The 19,570-nt window shown below is 55.1% G+C and overlaps 1 protein-coding gene across 1 annotated transcript in view; it reads left to right on the top strand.

Annotated features, from left to right (window-relative positions):
- The first annotated feature begins 11,371 nt into the window (after positions 1-11,371).
- The window catches only part of Notch1 (notch receptor 1), a 47,825-nt gene continuing 39,626 nt past the window's right edge, over positions 11,372-19,570 (top strand). Inside the window, exons 1-2 of the mRNA XM_051166899.1 lie at positions 11,372-11,553; positions 13,113-13,191. Coding sequence (XP_051022856.1) covers positions 11,493-11,553; positions 13,113-13,191 — 140 coding nt within the window. The 5' untranslated portion in view covers positions 11,372-11,492. The remainder of the gene's footprint in view (positions 11,554-13,112; positions 13,192-19,570) is intronic.

The raw sequence follows: 19,570 nt of genomic DNA, 5'->3' as shown, positions 1-19,570 counted from the left end.
GGATGATCTTGACTTTTCGGATCCTCTTGCCTCAACCTCCTGAGAGCTGGAAGCACAGGCATGCGCTACCAGTCCGTTTGTAGTTTGTGAGTGAGGGATTTGTGCTTCCTAGACAAGCACTCTACCCTCCCACCGAGCCCTGGCCCCAGCCTCAACTTTTTTGGGGGGTGTTTGAGACAGGGTTTTTCTGTGTAGCCTTGGCTGTCCTAGACTCGCTTTTGTAGACCAGGCTGACCTTGAACTCACAGTGATCTGCCTGCCTCTGCCTCCCGAGTGCTGGGATTACAGGCGTGCGCCACCACGCCTGGCTCCAGCCTCGACTTTTAATCACATTGTTGCTTTGGTTTTGGGGACAGGGTTTCTCTGTGTAGCCTTGGCTGTCCTGGAACTCACTCTGTAGACCAGGCTGTCCTGGAACTCAGAGATCCTCCTGCCTCTGCCTCCGAGTGCTGGGATTAAAGGTGTATGCCACCATGCCTGGAACACACACACACACACACACACACACACACACACACACACACACACACACGAGAGAGAGAGAGAGAGAGAGAGAGGAGAAAGAAAGAATGTACCCTGTTTACATGAATACTTAGGGAGTGCGTGCACAAAGCCTGGCTCCTGGAAGAAAAGGCAGGCCTAGGGTGGGGGCATCTCCTGTCAGTGAGGATGGGGATAGTTTCCAGCACACTCTGGTTTGTCCTTCCTGACTGAGCCTGGAATCCTGGGAAAAGTCTTCTTTCCTACTGCTCAAAGGAAACAAGACTCTTGAAAATGGTGGCCCCCTGCCTGGGATGATGAAGGAAAGAAGGCTGGGGTTAGGGACCCCAGGGCTGGCTGGGCACCCTAGGAAAGTGTGACTGCAATCACAGGAGCAGGAGGCATCCTGGAACTCACTGTCCTGGAGATACGATGACACTACAGATCTTTACAGACATTGTGGTGGAACCCCAGGCCACACTCTTTCACAGCTGGTCACTCTCCACATCTGGATAAGTTCCCATTGCCTGCAACCCAGCCTCCATCCAAGCGATCCAGCCGGGTCTCCCTGCACCTCTCTATTCTGCTCTCACAGCCCCCTGTCACAGCCCCCTGGCACCTTTCCTCTGCTCTGAGCTGCTCTTCTCTAAAAATTCAGCCAAGCAGGTGGTAGAGAGTCACCCCAGGGCAGGCTCTCCCCACACCCCAGAGGAAGCTTTCTTCTTCCAAGAGCAAACAAAACCTGCAGTTTGGCTGTGGGGCCCCCAGAACCTCTGACCCTATGGTGAGGCCCTGAGTCCTCCCAAGCGCCTGGGTGTGCGGAAACACCTGTTGGCCCTAGGACGCTGGCAGCAGAGGCAGCTTGACATGTGGGAGAGCTCTAGGCAGCCATTTCCCTAAGGAGCCACTAACCACAGCCATAGCTACAGCTGGTTGGATTGAGGAAGTGGGCAAGGGCCGGGTGGGTAAATGTCCTCAACTGTAGAGGGAGTGTCACTTGGCCAGGTGGGAAGGGGGCTCATGGTCCTGAGGCAGCCACTGTGGCAGGCTTCCCGACTGGTCTCAGCAGCTTGGCAAGAAAGGGAGTGGACACGGTGTTATTGTGACAGACTTTGGGCCAAGGCCCTTTCCATGTACGCTGACTGAGCTGACTGAGTTACGGCTCTGGAAAATGGGCTCTGCACTTGTCCTGGTCCTCATGCTAGCCAGCCTGGCCCATCCCTGACATACTCTGAGCACAGAGGTGGAGAAGGGGGGAACACTGTAGGTTTCCATCTTAGCTGCCCACTGAAAATACTGACCACAGATGGATCAGAGCTGTACACTGAGAGTTCGGTTGCCCCACTTACCTCACGGTGCCAAAAGCAGATCCATTCCATGAGGGGGGCCTAAGGCACAAAGTAAGACCCCCCCCCCCAGCTTGCTAGACATCATTCTGAGGACGTGTAGCTTGAGAGCCAACTCCTGAGTAGGCACCGGGCTTGTGGAAGCTTCTGAGGGGAGAACTGAAGTGGAATCTTTCTGCCTCTGCTCCCTGAGTGCTGGATTTGAGTGTGCACAACCACGTGTGGTTTTATACGGTGCTGGGGCTCAATCCTTGGGGCATCACACATGCTAAGCACTCTCCCAAATGGGTTACATCTCCAGCTCAGAGCTGAATCCTTCTTGGAAGCAAATCTATGTGTACACACACACACACACACACACACACACACACACCTCCCGTGGAACTGTTACGAGCCTCCACAGAGGTGCTAGAACCTGAACCTGGGCCCTCTGTGAGAACAGGAAGTGTTCTCAACTGCTGAGCCATCTCTCCAGTCCTTAAACTCGGTTTTTTAAATAATCGTACATAGCCAATGAAGTGGGAACTACTAGGCAGTCGGCTGGGCCTCACAGAGATATTTACAGACCCGAGGTCCCAGTCTTGTCCATACTGTGCTGTGGGCAGGCTCCCTCAGGAGTCCTCACTCTATTTCTGGGATGTCTAGCTACCCCAGAAGCTGCAACAGAGGCCTAAGGTCCAGGGAATGGCAGGTGGCCACACACCCCAGTCCACCTTGCCACAAAAGCCAACTGGTCACAGCAGGGTCCCCACACTATGGGGCTCAGACACACTCTATCGTGAGTCCCAATGAACCTTGACCACAGTGACCTTGACCTCACAGAAAGGGTCAAAGGATGCTCCCAAGAGTGAGTGGTTTTTGGAACACAGTCCATCTTACCTTAAACTCTGAGATGTCCTTGGTGCTCTCAGACCATTCAGGGCCCAAGCTTCTCTCCAAAATAAGGACCCTCCGTGGCAAGAGGTGAGCTCTCTGCGAGGCTGTGACTATGCGGTTCCAGAGCCAGGATGGCAAAAAGGAAGATACACCATCCTGTGCTGGCGCAGCTGGCCTGGCCACACCTGCTCATCCACACAGGCAAGCTGGGTCCCGCACTCCTGCCTGCTTTCAACCCCAATTCCAAGGGGTAAGTATTGGATAAAAACCTGCAAAAATAACTGATTTGAACCTTAAGGACAGGCCTGGCCATCTGGGCTGTTCGGAGGGAGGCTACCGAGTTGGGGGAGTTGGGTGCTTCCGTGCTGTCTCTTACCATGTTCCATGATCTGAAGGAGGGCAGCCCTACCTCAACTCTCTGGAGGATTCCAGGCAGGGCAGTTATTTTTCATAGTTTATTTACTTTTTGTTTTTCTTTCTTTCTTTCTTTTTTTCCGTTTGTTTTTCAAGACAGAGTTTCTCTGTGTAGCCTTGGCTGTCCTGGACTCACTTTGTAGACCAGGCTGGCCTCAAACTCACAGAGATCCACCTGCCTCTGCCTCCAGAGTACTGGGATTAAAGGCGTGTGCGCGCCTGGCCCATACAGTTTATTTATGAGTGGAAAAGCCATTTTCATATACATTATGTATATGTATATGTAACCAGTAAACACAAATTTGTTTCCCTTCCCCCTCCCCCCTCACAGAGATGAGGTCAAGATGGAGTCCTAGCTGGCTTGAGCTTTACCTTCCCCAGTTTAGTACCCACCTTTAAGGCCACCTTAGGATGCTTGTGTCCTGTCTGGTTGTCTTATTGTTTCCTTGGCGAAGGTTGGTCAGACCAACACAGTAGCTAAAGATGCAGTCAACCACTTAGCTCCTTCTCTGTGTCTTTAGAAAGCCATGGGGCCCAAGACTCAAGAGGTCTTGCCTTTGGAAACCAGGCCTTGGGGCATGCTGCCATGTTGGGGGGAGGGATTTACAGACACTATCTCATTATGCGATTTCACCCAAAGCGAGGCCTCCATGGACAAAGCTGTGGCACTCAAGAGCTACTTTTGTCAGCATGAAAATACATCACCTTGTACCTGCCTCCAGGACTCCAAGTTACCAGGAAACTGGTATGTGTGGAAATTTATGCTTTCTCAATTCTGGAGGCTCGAACATTACTCATTCATTCATTCATCCTGTCACAGAGATGGGGGTCCCTTATTTCTGAGGCTGGCTTCCATATTTTTCTACAAAATCAAGGATAAGAATCAACTATTGAACCTCTTGCCTCCAACTCAAGAGCTGGGATTGTGGCTGGACCAATAGCTGCAGTGGAGGTGTGGCTGAGCCTCAGCGCTTCCACAGGGTGCTGCCTGCAGGTTCTGGGGTGCCTCGTCCTCCTGCATGGATCTTCATTACCCTTCCCCATGCATCCCTGTGAAGCCTTCTCTTCCTCTTCTGCTAGGGCATCGGGATTAGCAGGGGACCACTCTGGTGCACAAGGACCTCATCGGAATCCATTACATCTGCAAAGATGTTTCTTCCAAATACAGCTACACAGATTCCAGGGGACTCTGCCAACCTATCTTTGGGGACACACCTCAACTCCTTCCACCCCTTGAGCTAGAGCAAGGAACGATGCAGAGACAGGGTTCTGGTGGGATGACCAAAGCAGAGCTGGGGAGAGAGGCTTCGTGAGGTCATGCTGTATGGTCCAGCCTGGCTGGGCTCAAGTCTCCTCAAGCCTTATTGTTTTCCGTCCTTCCAGGAGTGCACTGATAGGGCCGAGGACAGCAGAGGTCTGTATGCACCCCTTGTCCTCACTTTCTTGGCTCACGCATTGCTTCCTAGGGCCCACTACCATGAATGGCACCCAGCACTCCATTTCACTCACGCCTTTCCAACCCTAAGACCTCACACTCATTCCCTCTTACTCTAGAGACACCTACTTTCTGTCTTCCTTCCTTCCAGAAGCTCCACTAAGAAGGGTCTCAGCTCCCCTTGGTCTTGGTCCACAGCTCTCAGAACCCAGCTCAGCAAAAAGAGATTTAAAAAGGGGCGGGCTCTGAACCCACAGAATAACAGCCCTGCTCCACAGTCCTGACCCTGCTCCCAACTGCCCCCATTTGGATCTTATTAAAACCCAAAGCCCTCCAGGTTTTTTCTCTTCTGTATCTCTCTCAGATCTCAAGCCCTTTAAGAACAGTTGTCTGCTGAGTCTTTCCCTCAGACTCAGTAAGAGGACTTGGCCCGGGCATCAGCTCTGCTACCACTGGATCTGGGAAGACAGCTCTAGCCCCATGAGGGACTCAAATACACTGACCAACAGATGGATACATGGAGTGATGTGGGGACAGGCTACTCTGGCCTGCCAATAGCTGCCCCACCTTGTCCAGCTTCCCAGGGCTCCGTGGTCCCCTACAGCATCACAAAACCCAACAAGATCGCTCCCTCTCTCCCCCCTTCCCTCCCTCCCCCCCTACCCCCCCCCCCCACTACTCCTCCAGTGGCCCTGGTTCTTGCCACTTCCCAGGCTCCCAGGCTCTGGAGGTCTCAGTACAGACAACATCTGCTTTGCTTCGCTGTTGTCTGGAGGGGGCTCCGTGACTTGCTGTTCTAAGTTTGCAGCAGATGTTGCCATGACTGAGCTCAGGACCTCCAGCTTCGGGGAAAGAAGATCAGGTGGAAGGAGTGCGGGCTCTGAGGACAGGAGGATATGATCAGGCCAGATTCTCTGTAGCAATCCACCTTTCCCATTGTCCCCAAGTGTCACCCTAGCTTGGAGGGACTTACCAGCCAGCTCAGTGTCATCAAGGAAGAACACAAGGAAACCCTCAACACACTCACTGTCCCCGACCATTTCTCTCTCTCCCCGCCCCTTCTCTCTCTCTCTCTTACACACACACACACACACACACACACACACACACAAACACACAGAATGGCCTATCAAGCCCCTCCTCCTGTGCCTGCACTCAGTTGTTGGGACACAGCATTCATTTAATTGGTGAGAACAGAAGAGTGAAAAGACCAATAAATTCTAAGAAGCCCCCTGAGACTGCCATTCCATGGGGAGATCACAGAAGTGCTGTCAGCACCCAGCCTGGCACAACGGGTGCCTGGCACGTGCTCACCAGCCTTGAGTCTTGGCTGCACATGCATAGCCCCGGCATCCTGGTTCCCAGGGTTTTTACCTCCCTGGCTGAGCTAAGAACTCTGCCTTGGCTGTCACTAGGAGCCCCTGGGAACATGATTCCTACTGCCGCCAGCCTGTTGGCTCTGCCCCCTCCACTCCTGCGGCAGCTCCTCTGATTTATGTGTTACAGAGACCTCAGATGCCTCAGAGCTGAGCACCAGGGGATGCTGAGACTGAGTGGCCTGTCTCTACTGATTTTCACTATGCTGACCGCCACTCCCCGGAAAGATGTTCCTTATGATAAGCAGCTTAAGACCTTGAACCCCCTTCCTGGGTCCTGTCCCAGAAGCACCAAGCATGCTTGCACATTTGACTGGCATTGCCACAGAGGTGCCTGTTTTTATTTAAATGGCCCTGAGCAAGACTGACTAAACTAACATTCCCACGCCAACCCTCGGCAGTGCCTCTGGTTTGGGCATTTTTCCCCCTTAGCTGTCAAGGCAAAAATATAGAAGAATTCTGGTATTACTTAAGGATTGTTGGGTTCCCCCCCATTCTCTCTAGAGACCCCAAAATAGCTCCAGATGTGCTGTACCTGCTATTGTTCAAGCTCTTGTTACGTTACCACCAGAACTCCCAGCTTTCCCTGTAACCCAAACCCTGATTTCCAGGCCCAGTTTCTTTTAAAGAGTGGGCCGTGGGGGAAGCGAGCCTGGAGGACGGAAGCTCTAAACATGTCTAAATGTGTCTGCAGCAAATTCCAGAAAAGCCAGGCCAGTGAGAAGCCATCCTGTGCGGGGCGGGAGGGGGGTCCCAGGACTGTGGCCACGGCAAAAGTGGGCAGTGAAGGAAAGAGTGCTGGGCCTCACAGGCCTCTGCTGTGGCAGGAGATCGGAGTGGAAGCCCACCCGGTCCCAAGAAAACTGAAGTGGGTTTTCTTTTTGAAAAGACAAAGACTTCCCAGCTATTTTTATCACCACAAAGGAAAAGAGGGAAGGAAGAGGAGTAAAACAAAGGGATGATGAAAGAAAGGAGGGAGAAGTGGGGGGCTGGGTGGGGGGGAGAAGTGGAGGGTGGGGGGGGGGGGGGGGAGCTGGCCATTCCAATGACTCAGCCTCCAGTCTGGTGAAGGTTGAGCTGGTACAGAGCCCGAAGGGCGGAGCTTCACAGTTTCGTCCCCTGGGGCCTTTTCTTTTTGGAGAAAGTTCTGAGCTGGAGTGGGCAAGGGGCCAGGGAGGGTGGAGGCTCCCCTCCTCCCAGCTCTGTAGGGGTCCTTGGGCCCCAGGATCCTGGGACTCTGAGAATGTGTGGGCAGACCCTGAGGCCTGGCCAGGCTCCACAACCCTACACAGGACAAGCAGGATAGCATGGTGACAGCTTCCTGTGGGCCCAGCCCCTGCCTAGAGCTACAATTTCTGGATTCAGTCTCACAGTTCTACTGGGGTTCCTCCTCTATTAAGCTCCCCTGATTTGAACAGGGCTGTTCAGCCTCTCAGTGTACCCTAACCCAGCCAGGTACTCACTGCCTTCCCCCGGGGCTCTCAGGAAGTAACAGAGGTGAAGACGGACTCGGACTCAGGAGAGAGCCTACTCTAGGCTGTGTGAGAAGCTAAAGGGACCCTGGGGCCTGGATAAACGGCAGGAAGGCACTGCTCAGAACATGCCCAGGGCCTGCTGATAACTTTCCAGAGCTCATAGTCTGTTCTTTGAGTAGTTTGGGGACTCCTGAGGGCAGGCAGGTGGCCTTCATCAGAGGGTAGGGTACAGGTCGTCAAGCCTGAAGCCATCTCTGGGATGACTGTGGCAAACCTGCCCGGTAGGCCAGGACTACAACGTGAGCGTATTTCATGGGGGCCTTGGCAGCTCACCTGCGTAGAGCTAGGTACCTGTCTGGGAGACTTGCCCAGGCAACACACTCTTGGGCCTCCTCACAGTGGGGGTGCAGCAGGACCTGCCTCTGGGATGCTTTCACCTCTTCTTAGGCTTCCTGGGCACCAAGAAGGCCTGGACCAGCTCCCAGGCACACCTTGTAGGTGGCCTCAGGGAGGTCCTGGCTAGCCCATGGCCAAAGGGCTGGTCAATACATCAGTCAAGAGACTGCACCAAGAAACCCTTGAACCTTTTTTGCTGTCTCCTGTCTCCCCCTTCAGCCTCCCCCCAAGTTATGGCTCAATCAGCAAACCTTTCTGAGTATTTGGTGCTGAGACCCAGCAAGGCCAGGCCCTTCCTCAGAGACCCAAGCAGACAAGGAATCACCAAGGCTTAGCTGAGCTTTGGAAAGTGGGCCCAGAACTGGAAGGACACCTTGCAATACAGGGGCCCTGGAATGTGCTCTCACACTGGCACAGCTTGGGTACTAACACAGTCACAGGGGGGTCAGCTCTGGCCTGCCTGTCTGGAACAATAAATAGTTCAAGCCACCGAAAAGCATGGGGAGACATTCAAACCTCTGGAGAACATTCAAAGCAGTCTTTAAAGTGAAGGGGGTCAGACAGGAACCCACAGATCACTCAGTAGGGGGCAAACTGGGGCATGGAGGCCTGAGGGGACCACAGCAAGCCAATACACACTCCAGGGCTGCAGCTTGGCTATGGTAGATACAGAGGTCACGAGGAAGCACCTTCTAGGCTGGGCACTTGGTTAGATCTCTGAGCCCAAGTCTTGTAAACAGCAGGATTCCAGGTGTGGTGATCTGGAACGTTCTCGGACTGTTTGTTCTGCTGGCACCCCACTCAGGACAGGACACCCACCACCACAGATCTCCTCCATGCTCATACTCCTTCCCTGGCATGTGAAGACGGGCTGTGTGCCCTGAGTTGGCTTGACCTCGGAGTTATTCACCCAGGAGTATTTCTGAGCCTCTCCTGAGAACTGGGGAGCCTACTTCAATCTGCACCCAAACTGCCGGGTCCTGCAGGGTACAAGTGTCAAGGTGAGACACTACAGGAGGGAAAGGCACCTGAAGCCTAGGTTTGGGAGGCCTAGGCCTGGTGCTCCTGGGACTCTGTGCTGCCCATCATATCCACTGCAGACCTTAGTCCCTTCAGGATATTCAGACCACGATGGTCTGTAACGGAGATACTCTGGGTCTGTATGCCACATAGCACCTATTGCTGAGTATTCAACAGGTGCTATAAAAAGGCCCTGTGAGGGAGGAGAACTGACCCAGTGCAGAGCTAAGTGGCTTCTCTGTATGAATAGCCTCAGGCAAACCCCTACCACCACCACCACCACCACCCCTGGAAAAAAAAAGAAGTGGCTGCTAGCCACTCCACCTCTCCACTCCTGGCCTTGCCTGACTGGGATTTAAAAGTAACTTCCCACTGAGGTGGCCTTGCTAGGCACTCACTTCCTCACTTCCATTGGGTTTTTGGAAGGCCCCTCTCCTGGATGGTCAGGATTTTTTTTTTTTTTCCATCCCTTCAAGCCCTTTTCCTGGTAGACAGAGAAGAGCAGGTCCAATTATCTCCAGCTTACTGTGTGAAATAGCTTCACACCCACTTGCCAAGAGCTTGGCCCCAGCCCTGCCCCCACCAAGGCCTTTTCTCTGGCCCAGCTGTCCGAGGGTTCTACGGCTAAGTTATCCTGCCTGCGTCTTTGGCCTCCATCTATAAAAAGAGCCTAGTGTCAGCTGGTCTGGTGTGCAGCCATACTCGATGCTGGACAAAGACAGAGTGGAAGAGATACAGACCCATGGACAGACAGGATGGCAGGTAGAAGGTTGCTGCTGGTGCAGTGTCTCTTCTCCAGACTCCAAAAGGCTGAGACTTGCTTTGTATCCAAGCCAGGCTGGGTGGCCCGCTCTGGCAAGGCTGGGATGTAGTTGCCACACATCCCAGCAGCCGGGGGTGGGGGTGGGGGGGCTTCAGGAGAGGCACTTGGAGTCTTAAGTCTGTGAACCCTGCACAGCCAGTCATTCCTTCTATGGAAAGTGCTTTCTGTGGCTGCAGATCTGTTATATAAATATTTCTGCAGCATTGGGCACTTTTTCTCCCCGGTACTGACCCATGCTGCTACTCCCCCAGGCTTAAGGCCAGCTTCTGAGAGGAGCAGGAGAGGGGGCTGGACAAGCTGTTTGGCACTGGCCCTTTAGGGGTGCCCTCTATAAACAAGGTGTGTCAAAGGAGATGGGTAGGGCTGGAGGGGGGGAATGAGCCCACTGTCTCCATGGGCTACCTTCCAGAATTTGGATTCCCAAATCCCTTTTGGTCTCCTGTCTCAGAATTCTCTTGGCAGGTTTCTGTCAGCAGTTAAGGCCCTTTTAGACATTTCCCTGCTCTGGGAGGCTCCTAGGACTATATAAGCCGGGGCTGTATCCTGTGTTGCACTCACCATCCTGTTTTGGGATGGGGAGGTGTTGTCTGTTCCAGATTCCATTGAACTTTGACTGCACAGGGAAGACATCTTGGAAACCCAGAGCTAACCAGCTTGGCACAGGATGTCCAAGCATCGAGGTGGAGAGACAACTGATCCAGGAAAAGCACGTGAGAGAGGCTGTGCTGGTGCTAGCAGCCATTATACGGGGATTCTGCGCTTTCCCGAGCAACCTAAGTCGGCCAGTGAGAAGAGTGACTTTACAAAGTCTAGACGCCGCCGGGGACAGAGCGCGCGCAATCTGTCCAGCAAGGCACTGGCCCATGGGGAGTTCCCTTGGGGAGCCCCGAGCTCCCTTCTGCAGAGGCTGCGGGCGCGACGCCATCAGTCTTTAAGGTCAAGCCTTCCGGAAGTCACGGCTAGGGGTGCCTGGCCTCAATCCTCCCAATGCCTGTAGCTGAGACCACATGGCCCCCAAGAGTGGGGTCCCAGGACTAGGGACGCACGTAATGCTGTCAGGGAGCGACCTCTAAACTCCCGCTCTGGGAGTCCCCCAAACTTGCCTTCAGCTGCTCCTGCCCATGGCCCCAAATCTAATTCCGGGATGAACATGGTTCCCAGTGCAGTTTCGCCTTTCCCACACTACCCGCAACTCCTCGGCTTTTGAAATGCAAATCCTGGCCAAATGTCGCCGAGGGCAGTGACATAGAAAGCCTGATCCTTCCGCAGCCCTAACTCAAACTTTTGGTCTCTGTAAACTTTCGAACAAGAAGTAGTCCCTAGGAGCCCATTCCCCACACCCTTCCACGCTTCCAAGTCTTGCAAAACGTAGGGTCCTCGCTCTAGACGCTCTCCCTAGCTCAGGGAGGCGCAGAGCCCACCAAGGCGCTGGGTGGGACAAGGCTCAAGAGGGGGCTTTAGGGTGCGCAGGACCCGTGGGCGGAGCGCGGCGAGATGGGGCGGGGCAGGGGCGGGCCCCCACGGGGCGGAGCGCACGCGGGCCCTGAGCCTCACTAGTGCCTCGGCCGCGGGAGGGACCACAGGGGCGTGGGGCACAGGACCTGACGCTAGAGGCGGGTGCGAGCGCTGTGAAGGAACGAGCCGGGGTGCCTAGTAAAGCTGGGGAGACCCTGAGAGCCCAGAGCCGCCCACCCGCCAGGAAAGAGGGCAGCTGTGGGTAGACGCCCGCCAGGAAAGAGGGCAGCTGTGGGTAGACGCCCGCGGGACCGCCGGTGGTGCGCGTGAACCTCGAATCCCCGCCGGCCACCGCAAGAGGCCGCCGCCCCGGCAGTGGGCAGCCGGCGAGCAGGCATGCCGCGGCTCCTGGTGCCCTTGCTCTGCCTAACGCTGCTGCCCGCGCTCGCCGCAAGAGGTAGGCGCCCGCGAGCCCGCAACTTCGCGCGCCCTTCGGAAACTTCGGAGGCGCTCTGCGCACGCCCTGGGAGTGAGGGACTAGCTGCCAAAGTTGGGAGTCGGAGCGGGCGGATGGGACCCGGGAGCCTGGTGTCCTGTCGTGTGAAGGGGACCCTCCTCCTCAGCCCCCTTCTAGGGGAACACGCTTTGCTCTTAGCGCGTGAAGACGTTGGAAGTTTGGTGTGGGGCGCTGGGGCTTCGGCGCCCGGTGACCTGGGGGCCCCACCATGGCTGGCACTTGGGCAGACGCGCCTGGGGCTCGCCGTGGGGGCGGACAGACTGCCTGCGCCTGCTACTTTTCGATTTGAGTCGAATCGGGTTTGGTTTCCTGTTGCTTCTTAGGACCATTTATTTTCTTCTTCGTCTCCAGCCCGTGCTGGGGCGGATGTTGGGGCGCTCAGTGTGAGGTCCGGGGCGCTGTGCTCGCGTTGATTAGCGCGGGGCGGGGACGATGTGCCCTGGACTCGCAGTATGGGGTTTCGGGATCGCTGTCTTCCAGCCGGACTCAAACTTTCGAAGAGAGGCGATGTACAGGCGGCTTGCTGCCTACGGTTGTGGGTGGGACTGACTCTCTTTGGAAGTTTGGAAATCCTGCACCGACAGAGAGTGGAACGCGTGCGGAGTGGTCGGGGGAGGGGAGCGCTTATTTCCCTGCCGGTTCACGAAACGGGAGACTCTAGTCGCACTGTCCAACTACACACTTCTCCCAATTGCAGAGGAGGCCATTTCCTTAAAAGTGGGGGTTTATGTGACGCTTCAGGTCGGCCCCCACACCGGGGCTTAGTTTCTGGAGCTCCTTAAGATGGGGGGGGGGGTGGGAAGGGCTTGATTAATAGCCCCTTCCCGAGAACAGGGTGGAATTCCTTCCAAGTGCAGTTTCTAAGACCCCCCTCCCTGGGTGCGGCGGGGGCTGCCCCTGGAGATGCCTGCGAACAGGTATTGGGTGTCGGAGGAGGCGGGGCAGGTCTCCGGGTGCGGCCCCGCTGCCCCAGGAGGCGGCCCTGGCGCGACAATGGGCCGCTCTGATTCCCGGGCCGGCGCTTTGTTGGAGGGCGGGGTGGCGGGCTCCGCAGCTGTCGCTTTTTCCCACGATCGGGGAAGCTGAGTGTGGCCACCCCCTCCCTCTTGCGCCCCCCCTTGAAATCTTGTGTTTGAACTGAGGCAAGAGTGGAGACCGATCGGGGCCTTTGCTGGGCTCCTTAATCCGCACCCACTTTGGCTTGTTGTGTGTAAGAAGTTTGGGAGAATGTCCCAAGTCTTTCCGTTGCCGTTCACTTCGCCTTACTGTGAGTGGGGCTGTACACCTGCCACCTAGCCAGCCTTTCCCTCCTGACTACAACAGTGTGAACAGAATATTAATCCGGAAGGGCTACCCCCCTCCCCACCCCCTTTACCCCCCCCCCTCCCCGCCCCGTAACTCTAGTGCACAAGCACCGCGTCTCTGGTCTCCATCCACCGTCCACAAGGAGTCAACTGTCCAGAACCCAGACTGACCTCTCTATTCTGACCCTTCCCCAGGCTTGAGATGCTCCCAGCCAAGTGGGGCCTGCCTGAACGGAGGGAGGTGCGAAGTGGCCAACGGCACCGAAGCTTGTGTGTGAGTACTGCCCCCCTGAGGGGACCTGTTGCTTTTGTCAGAGCAGAGCCCCTTGCCTTCTGGGGACAGAACACTGGGCCATTGTCTTCGGAAGACAGCCCAGAGGCTGAGTGCCGAGTCACGTGCTGACTTTTATTGGACAAAGTCTGGCAATTACTTAATCACCAGCAATTATGCCGCGTGTGGAACTACTCTGGCCCCTGGAGGTTGGCACACTCCTTCGTGGGCCCCTCAGGCTCCTGGGAATCCATGGTACTCTAATTCTTATTTTAAATGCTTGCGAAACAGTGGCTTTGATGGTGGGCAGTGTAGAGCACTTGCTGAGTGTCTGAGCCCCCACCCCTGTCACCTGAGAACCTTCTTTCTGGACAGGGGAGTACCAGGCTGGAAATTGCCGTTTGTTTGTTTGTCTGTTTGTTTTCTAGTTTGGGGGGTTTTGCTTTATTTGGTTTTGGGTTGTTTGCTTGTTTTTGCTTTGTTTTGTTTTTGAGACAGGGTCTCGCTATGTAGCTCTGGCTGACCTCAAACTCCCTATGTAGACCTTGAACTCAGAGATCTGCCTGCCTCTGCCCAGTGAAAATTGCCTAGTTTAAGACAAAACTCCTTGGGTTTAGGGAGAGGTTGGGAGCAGTTGGAATGGTCCTCCTTGGCACTGCTGCCGGGGTGGTGGGTGTGGGTAAGTGCTGGCTGGAATCTGTTTTCTGTCTGGGCAGCAGCGCCCCCACCTCCCCAGGTCCTCAGCTGGGCATGGGAAGGTCTCTTCCATGCTGGGAAGGATCTCCGTCTGGTTGCCACCTGCAAGGACCAGCCAGCCAGGGAAAGAGTCCGCTGGGGCTGGGGCTGGTGCCCTTCAACTTGAGCTCCTCCCGATGAGAAGAGCAAGGTGCTGGAGGCTGGACCCTCCCCTGGAGGCTACAGACACAAAACGGCGGCTCCAGCCTGCGTGGCTCGCCCTCATTCCAACTGCTGAAGGGCCCATCCCCTTGACAACGGTGCTGCTGCCTCCAGTACCCAGCCTGTAGGCTGCAGCCCCACCTCCCTGGCCAGCCCGCCCTGTACTGAAGCCAATTAAGCAGGTCTGTGAGCAGTTTATTGGACAAAGCCGATTGTGCCTGTCAGACACTAATGAATGCACACTACCTTTTTTTTTTTTTTTGCTTTTTTTGGGGGGGGGGGCCCTTTCTCTCCCTTGCAGAAGCCTCACGGACGCTTGATGCCCTAAATCTTATTTCCTTCCATTCAGAGGCCGACAGCTGGGACTCAGTAGAAGGGCAGCAGCTATTGTTGGGAGGCGATTAATGCTGTGTGATTAATTATGCGTGGCTTCCCAGAATGCACAGCCCCCCTTCCCTCGCCTCTGTGTTCCTCCGCTCTGCCTGCCTTGCTTGCAGGGCTGGGCTGAAAGGCTTCTTACTTCTACCCAGAACTTGGGAGGGTCCTGCCAGACTGGGGAAGGTGGGGGGTACTTTCTTCTTAGCCCCACCAGGAGATGGGCACCGCCTGGCCTGCTGCCTGCCAGTCACTTGGGCTGCCCTACCTGGTAGAGATGTGCATGGGGCGGCGGGGGGTGGGGTGGGGTGGGGGGGAGGGGGGAGGGTAGTCTGCTTGCTGCAGCCCCACCAGTAACCTATAGCTTGGCATCTGTATGAAGACCTTTCAAGCCAAAAGCATAATGGTGCTCTGCTTTCTTTGCCACCTCCCAGTCTTGGGGAAGCTGCTTGCAAGTCCCTTGCAGTACAAGCTAAGCCACCACAAGGATCTTGGTGCCAGGCCCTCTGCCTTGCACTGCATCCTGAGGCCCGTCCTCCTTGGCAGAAACTTTGCTTCAGTTTGGCTCAGTGTTCCACTGAGTTCTAGCCACAGAGGCCCCATTGTGCTCACTTCGTAAGTCCGGTGAAATGAAATAGATATGCTCACTTCTGGTCAGCAGAGCTGGAGGCCGAGGCTACAGCCGGGCCTGGCTTGTGATGGCCACAGATCCGGACTCATTGTGCAGTTTGGTGGGCTTTACAGCCAATCCACGGAGGGGCCCAGCTCACGGTCTGGGTTCCACGGTGGTGTCTCCATTCCCGTTCCTGCCCACTCTTTCAGATGGCCTCAGGAGGCCTACCCCAGAGTTGGCCAGAGCACACACAGAGGGATCCACCTCTCCTGGCTGAGGAGAGGACATTCCCCTTTTCCTTAAGGGGGCCTGGAGACCTCTGTCATACCTAGCCGTGACCTCAAATGGTTTTTTTTTTTTGGCTTCTGGTGCTGCCTGCTCTGAGAAGAGCTTGGGAAACGTGAAGCCAAGGGACAGCAAGTTAATACCTTGTGGAATATTGCTTCTACCCAAACAGAGAACCAAACCCCAGGAGCTGATGGGCTGGGAGTTTCAGGGCTCAGAATTGCAAAGTAAATCCTCTTGGTGCCAAGGGCCTTCTCTGTAAAGTCTAGTACCACTGAGGTCTAGCTGGCCAGTGATCCTGTGAGAAAGGCCTGGCTTTAGACCCTGTAGGTGAGCACAGACTGAACAGCTGCTATGTGCCTTATCAGAGGCTCTTTGAGGGGAGAGTTAGGGCTCACTGTGGCTTCCTTGTGGGCCCAACATGCTCTGGGGGGAATGCTGAAAAGGGCTATCATTTGAAAAGCTGGAAGGGCCTATACGTGGGTAAACATGAATTCACTGATCCAAAAGGTTTGTAAGGGGCTGCAGACTCTGAGCTGAGGGAACTTAGAGAGCTTAGGAATAGCATTAGGGAGACCGAGGCCACCTTCACAGGGAGCAAAACCAGATATGATGAGGGCATGCATTCCAAATGCATTTAAAAATCAGGTGAGCTGTGCCCAGAGAAACTCAGGCTAGCAAGTGGTAATCTTGGGATGCCCTAAGTTAGAGGTCTGACCTTAGTTTCACCATCTTCAAACCAGGGCAGAATCAAGATTGATGTCTGGGTGATGTATGCGGGTTGAGTAAGAGCTCTGAATAGTTGAGCAGTGGAACAGCTGTGTCCTTTTTACACTCTTTGGGTGAGCTCACGGGACTGGTTTTTAAGGGCCTCATTCCCTGTATTAAGTTGGGTAATGAATTAATTCACCATCCCAAAAGTGCTATCTGGTGGGTCCGTTTGGGTTACTGCGTAGGAACAAGCGGGCTGGTCCTGAGGATTCTACCTGGGACATGGCTGCAGTTGTCAACTCCGTCAGTTTCCTTTTTTTGGACTTTCTATGTCTGTGTGCTCACAGCAGGCATATGTATGGATGGCAGAGGATGGCTTTTACAAGTCATTTCCCTCCTTCTATTGTGAGATCTAAGGATCAAAATCAGCTAGTCAAGCCTGTATAGTAAATAAATGCCTTTACCCTCTGAGCCATCTCTCTGGTCTTTCAGACACTTTAAAGCAACTACTATATTCTGAGTTCCACTCCAGGTATAGCCCAGAACTGGGACAGGATCATTCAGGATTAAGAGAGTCATCCAGCATGTATGTGACATGTAGTGGGTGGGCCTGCCTCACTACGGCCTGATGGGGCTCTCAGCAGATCAGCCAGGCTCAGGCCCAGGGAAAGAAGTCAGTCATGTTTGGCCGTGGAGTGTTTCAGCTGATGCCCTTTCCTCCCTCTCTCCAGAGTATGTGTGATAGCCACATCCCTGGCCCATCACTTCCCGCCTGCCTGGTGAGGAAACAGGGGTGAGGCCGGAAGAGATTGGTGGGCCGAGGAGGGACCTAACAGAACATTACATGTCTTCCATCATCTGGCCCTGCTACTGTTCCATTGAGTCACATGCCATCTTAGGTTGGTCCCATTCTCCCCAGTAGGAGTGACAAGGTTGTCCCAGCCCCGCCTGTCTGTGAGTGCGGTGCCTGGCCTTCAAGGACACGAGGTTAGAAAAACAGGTGAAAAACAGCCTCACAACTTGACTTGTCATGGAACCTGTGGGGAGATGTCCGGGTGCTGGAACACCTGGCAGAGGTGGGGTGTTCCATGAAGGAAAGTGTCTCTGTGGGCAAGCCTGCCTCTGGCCAGCAGCCAACAGTTTTTCCATTGAAGGAATAATAATAACGCGAAAGGAGAGAGACAGAAAGCAAGCTGTGACCTCAGCAGGAAGAGGGTGGAGTAAGGCAGACAGAAGAGCCCTGTTTCAAGGACCCTTAGCAGGATGTAGATAACCAGGGCTGGCTGCTGGGATCCCCAGAAGTTGGGTGGCAGTAGAGGGGTCTCCACAAGCTTTCAAAGATAGAAGCTCCACCGGGGCAGAAGATGGCTCTGGCCTTTACTCCTGGCCCCTGTGATATTCAGACGGGGCCTGTAGGGCACTGGCAGGCCGGGCTGAGGGGTTGGGCTGTCTCGTGTAGGGAGGGATGTGCTTCATGTGTCATCTATAAATAGTGAGAGGATGTGGCTTTGCAGTCGAGTGGAGTCCACGTTGCTTTCCTCAAAAACGTGAGAGCAGCAGCAGCAGCAGCACTCGCTGGGCTGGCGTGGCGTGGTGTGGCGTGGCGCTGAGCAGCCCTGCAGACTTGGTGCCAGTGGGCTGGGTTTTCCCAGAGGGCCTGGCCCACCCTGCTTGTTTCATCTCCAGTTTATAGGTGGGAAAAACTGAGGCTAAGGGTGAAGAGGCTGCGGGGGGGGGGGGGGCGGGGGCATGGTGCGGGGAACCTAAGGCCAGCTTGCATCAGCTTTCACCTTCATGTGCAGGCGTATCCAGAACTTTCCAGACCTTTCCCAGAGGCTGGGGGCAGTCATCACCAGCTTTAACGAGCGGCTGGCTTCAGGGCATCTTTGTGACTAGGTCAGGACGTGTCTGATCCCCCTTCTTTCCCAGGCAGGGCACACCCTGGCACCTGCTGGCTGGAAGACGCGGACCAGCTGGTTGTGGTGAGCTGTGCTCCAGCCTCAGTTTACCCCCTGTGCATGGGAGGGTGCCAGAACCTCCTGTCTAGTCTGGGCTCAGGGATAACTTACAGGTGTAAGAGTGGCAGGTCTTGTAGGTAGCAGCACCAGGGACTGAAGAGTAGCCATGTGGCAGGGCCAGTTCTGTGAGCTGGGGCACATTTTGGCCTCAGGCGGGGGACACTCCTGCTGGAGAAGGGGAGTGATTGGCAGGGTAGAAGGGCAGTGGATGTCTTTCTTGTGGTCTCACCGCACCCTATCAAGTCGTCCCAGAGACCAGGATTCTGAGGACTGATTTGAGAGATGGGGCTTTAAGGTGGTAGGTTACGCGTTTTGCAATATGCCATTTGAGCCACGGAGAGTGCACAATACAGCGTGCTTAATAGAGGCATGGATTGCACAACCGGCACACCTATCCAGTTCCAGATTCTTAATCACCCCCAAAGGCAGCTGCTTGCCAGCCCACCCCCCCCCCCACTGGTACTCACTGAGCTGCTCTCTGTCTCTGAGCCTTTGCTGTTCTACTTCCTGTGAATGAAGTCCTGGCCATTGAACGCCGCTTTCTGGGTGTGGATGATGTCAGGTCCTCTCTGTGCCGCCCTGAGTGCCAGCTCTGCCCTCCTGTTAGGATTGATTCCAGCTTCTGGCACCATCAGGATGAGCCCTGGTCTGAGTCCTGACAAGGGCCTCAAGGGGCCAGAGTGTACACCTGGGCCCCTGAGCTGCCACCTGGCATTGTGGGGCTCCATGAGTGGGGCCTGACACGTTCCCATGTGACTCAGTGATCATGGCCTAGTGTCCCCAAAGCCCCACACTGCCCAGTGCCCATTGCAGACTCACAGCCATCCCCGTCTTACTTTCCAACGCCCATCTAGTGTCTTGGCCTTTTACAACCCAAAGGAAGAGATAGCGGAGTCTGCATGCCCAGTGCAGGACAATGGAGGGTTTTAGCTGAATGCCTACTGTGCCCTGAAGCCTAGGATCTAGGGCAGACAAGGGTACTTACCCTGCCTAAGTACCCAGTCATGAAGAGAAGGGAAGCTGGCAAAGGTGGGCGCTGGGGTCAGCCTTAGTTTCCGAAGGGTAAAACTTGAGGAACCCTGTGTCTGAGTGCCATAGGCTTTCCACAGCTTGGAGTGAGGCCCATTGTAGGGTGTCATCTATGGTAACCTGGATAGATCGATATGCAGGGAGCCTAGGCCAGCAGGGGCAATGTGTGCAGGGGCAGCGGGGGTGGGGGTGGGGGAGCTTTGGTCCTCCCTGCCTTCCTTTGGCTTATATTGTGGTTTTTCCCTCTGTGGACTTGGGAGCTTTTAGCAGGCTTGCCAGTCTTCTCACAGGCACTGGCTGTTCCCTAGGAGGAGCACCAAGCTCTGTGAGAGTAGAGGGCCAAGCCCACACTTCAGCCTTTCCCTCAGTTGCCTCTGGTACTCAGAGGGAGGTCATATCTCCCGCAGGACTGGCTCCCTAGCCAACACAGGTGTCCCCAGTGGAGGGTCTAGGG

The sequence above is a fragment of the Acomys russatus genome, chromosome 24 (assembly GCF_903995435.1).
Source record: "Acomys russatus chromosome 24, mAcoRus1.1, whole genome shotgun sequence".
NCBI lineage: Eukaryota > Metazoa > Chordata > Mammalia > Rodentia > Muridae > Acomys > Acomys russatus.
This window is presented reverse-complemented; position numbering and strand designations above follow the sequence as displayed.